At 41.2% G+C, this 3,917-nt stretch overlaps 1 protein-coding gene across 1 annotated transcript; it reads left to right on the top strand.

The window, feature by feature from the left end:
- The first annotated feature begins 2,022 nt into the window (after positions 1–2,022).
- On the top strand, positions 2,023–3,456 carry LOC113030587 (odorant receptor 131-2-like). Its single transcript, XM_026182177.2, has one exon. The coding sequence runs from the start codon at positions 2,023–2,025 to the stop codon at positions 2,980–2,982; it is 960 nt and encodes a 319-aa protein (XP_026037962.1). The 3' UTR covers positions 2,983–3,456.
- The last annotated feature ends 461 nt before the right edge of the window (positions 3,457–3,917 follow it).

The raw sequence follows: 3,917 nt of genomic DNA, 5'->3' as shown, positions 1-3,917 counted from the left end.
AAAGGAGTTGATAGTGGACTTCCGGAGGTGCAGAGAAGTACACACCCCCGTCACCATCAGCGGCGCTGCTGTGGAGAGAGTGAGCAGCTTCCGGTTCCTTGGAGTACATCTGGCTGAGGATCTTACGTGGTCAGTACACACAAACAAAACAGTGAAGAAGGCGCAGCAGCGCCTCTTCTTTCTCAGGAGACTGAAAAGATTCGGCATGAGCCCCCGCATCCTCAGGACCTTCTATCACTGTGCCATTGAGAGCATCCTCACTGGATGCATCACCACCTGGTATGGCAACAGCACCGCCTACAACTGCAAAGCTCTCCAGCGAGTAGTGCGGTGCTCTGAACGGATAATTGGAGGTGAGCTTCCCTCCCTCCAAGACATCTACAGGAAGCGGTGCCTGAGGAAAGCGGGGAGGATCATCAAGGACTCCAGTCACCCCAGCCATAAACTGTTCAGACTGCTTCCATCAGGAAGGAGGTTCTGCAGCATCCGGTCCCGTACCAGCAGACTGAGAGACAGCTTCTTCCATCAGGCCATCAGACTGCTGAACACGTCATAGACACCTCAGCTTCACTACTGGAACTTCAACACTATGCACTCCATACTGTACAGTAATGCCACTTGTTTTGCACATATTCAACTCTGTATATTTTATATATTTTATTATTATTATTATTATTTTATTTTTTTACTATTTAATTTGTAAAAATGTGTATACACACACACACACACACGTAGGAAAATATTTAGTATACACATCCAGAAATGCATACACTATTATATATTGTACATATATTTATTAGTTTCAGGTTGGCCATTCTTGTATTTTGCTCGTTTGTGTTGTTGTGTTTGCACATCTCTGTTGCTTGTGGGGCTCGCACACAAGAATTTCACTCGCATGTGCTGTGCCAGTGTGCCTGCACATGTGATGTGACAATAAAAGTGATTTGATTTGATTTGATTGTTTGTACCAGTATCAACAATTTTATCAAAATTATATCACAACAAAGAACATCAGCAGCTTAAACAGTAATGTAAACAGTCATAGCAATGAAAGCGACATTCATCCTTAAGGCTTACAAGCAAATGTAACTTAATTCAGTGCAAATACTATTAAACTTGAAATATGCTCATATCTATTAAGACATAACCATTCTAATATAAACAGAGCTATTGCTTCTACTTGAATACCTCCCCGATCGGAATATGGCTTCAGCGGGGTGGGGTGGCTAACAGCTATTAGCAGCTAGCATCGCATCTAGCATCGGCATCGTTTAGCTCAAAGCATTCAACACTTATAACACACTGTAAAGAACAACAGGAGAAGTGAAACAACACGCCAGATTCTCATAGCTCCCGATTGGTTTTTGTTCAAAGGTTTCTGAGCTGAATCAGCTAGTGAAATACATTATCTAACTTAACAGGTAGCTTACATTACATTAGGTACATTATATAATTTACTGTGTTCAGTATACGTCACTACAATGTGATTTCGGAAATATATAAATATATAAATATACGGACAACAGGCTCTTCAATCTGTTGTCGTCAATAAGCAACGTTTAGGGAGCTCTACAGTAATCAATGAGAGGACCCTGCACGTCACTTCTCGACGCGAGGGGGGTACCCTGCGCGTCGATAAGTGACGCAGAGGGAGCCTGACGATGCGTCACACGAGATGGGAGTGAGAACGTGTTGGTGTGGCACTGAGAGGCCATGTTCACATGTGGAGAGACTGTGTGAACCAATCAGTCAGTGTGATAAATTCGATTACATCATCTGTTACTGGCCTGCTAACCATGCTGACAAATAACTGTGTCACATGACTCTGTGTTGTAAAGGAAATGATATATATGACATTCAAATGCAGGCAAAGCTGGCAGACCAGCCCTCCATAGGACCAAGCACAGACTAAAGCCTGATAATTACCTGCACAGGTAAACAACTGGAGTTTTAAACCAGAATTTATAAGAATAGAAACTTATTGCATTCTTCTTGTCTAATGATATCAATGTTTCTTTTGATATGTCTGATATATCTCAGACCAACATCTCTGTTGGACTGCATGACCTAGAAAGAGGTTTGCTCTCCTCCCTGACTACATTACCATGCTGTGTTTTCTTCTGCATTAATGTGATCATGTTGTTCACCTTGAGGAGTAAATCAGTGTTTCGTGAAACCTGCCGTTACATTCTCCTGTATAACCTCGTTCTTGCAGACACGCTACAGATGGCAGTGAGCCAGATACTATACATGATGTTTTTTTGTAGAATAACGTTACCTTATCCTGTCTGTGGTATTCTTGTCATGTTTGCTAATCTCACCAATGAAATCTCTCCTCTCACTCTGGTGCTGATGTCTCTGGAGCGATATGTAGCTGTGTGTTACCCACTCAGGCACGCTACTATCATCACCATCAGAAACACAGAGGTGTCCATTATTACGATTTGGATCTTTTGTTCACTGAATATTCTCATTCGAGTTCTGCTGCTGTTAGAATTTCCATTTGAAGAGCTGCAGCGTCTGCAGTTGAAAAGATATGTTTGTAATACATTTCTCATGTTTCTCACACCTGTATCTCATGAGTATGACAAAGCTTACACTTGCTTTCTGTTTGTGTCAGCTTTTGTTGGAGTCACTTGCTCCTATGTAGGTGTTATGTTGGCAGCTAGATCGGCCTCCACAGACAAAGCTTCAGCCGGGAAGGCTCGTAACACCCTGCTGCTACATCTGGTGCAGCTCGGCTTCAGCCTCTCTTCAACTGTGAACAATGCATTACTTTTACTCACCTCAAAAACAGTTTCAAATAGAGTGTCTCTGCTCATACAGAATGCTCTTTACGTCCTTCTTTTTATTCTCCCCAGATGTCTGAGTGCACTTATTTATGGTCTCAGAGACCAGACCATCAGACCCATCCTTGTTTATAATCTATGTTGTCAACTGAAACTTTTAGCTGTCACGGCGGGGGCTAAGATTTACCCTTAGAGTACATTTGGAAAGAAGCAATGAATGTTTCTGTCACACTGTCTACTAAGTGATTATCCTAAATTAACTAGAAGCTTCTCCTCCTGTTTTTTTCCTTTTAAGAATAACATGTTGTTTTTTACAGTCGTTTTTTAGAATCCAGCGATACAAGCCTGTCCTTGTTATAATTTTCATAATCCTCCATTAGTTGCAGTCAGAATGGATGGCTGGTGATCTATCTATTTCTTTCCACTTATCCAGCTCAGGGTTCAGGGGCCTGTAACCTTTCCCAGCTTTGGTGCGATATGAGGCAGAGTACACCCTCAACAGATCATCAGTCTATCGCAGGACGAACAGAAACCTAATATGTATGTCTTTGGACTGTGGGAAGTGGGATTCAAACCGGGATCTTCTTGCTCTGAGGAAGCAGTGCTAACCCTGTCAGTCACAATAATTTGAAAGGTTATATAATTTACATTCACTGAGGAGGCTGTTTGGTTACAGTGAAGGCAGGATTTGTTTTGCTTTATTTCTGTTTAATCAAATTAAATTTTTAGAACAGGTCTGTGTAAGTGTGACGTCGTGGTTTCATGGTTGTTACTAACTCTCTTATTTACAGTTCTGCAGCTCTTACTGATTAAATATGTTGCTATCAAACAATATTCTGAGGCTCACAACTGTAATAACACAACACAGCTTGTATAAAATATATTATAGTACATGATAAAAAAAACTATCAAAGTAAAGTAAAAATACTAGTCTCCATCCATTAATCTTCTTCTGCATATCCTGATTAATCAACCAAAGACCCAAGAAGACTTTGCCTCCACCCCAGCTGTAAAACTCAGAAACAGTCTTATTTGTTATCATCTATCGTCCACCCGGGCCTCACACAGAGTTTTTGTCTTAGTTAGACCCTACAATAATACATACAGAGAAAAACCCAACAATCATAT

This window comes from Astatotilapia calliptera, chromosome 10, assembly GCF_964374335.1.
Source record: "Astatotilapia calliptera chromosome 10, fAstCal68.1, whole genome shotgun sequence".
Classification (NCBI taxonomy): Eukaryota; Metazoa; Chordata; class Actinopteri; order Cichliformes; family Cichlidae; genus Astatotilapia; species Astatotilapia calliptera.
Note: the sequence above shows the minus strand (reverse complement) of the source record. Positions and strands in the feature narration are given on the sequence as shown.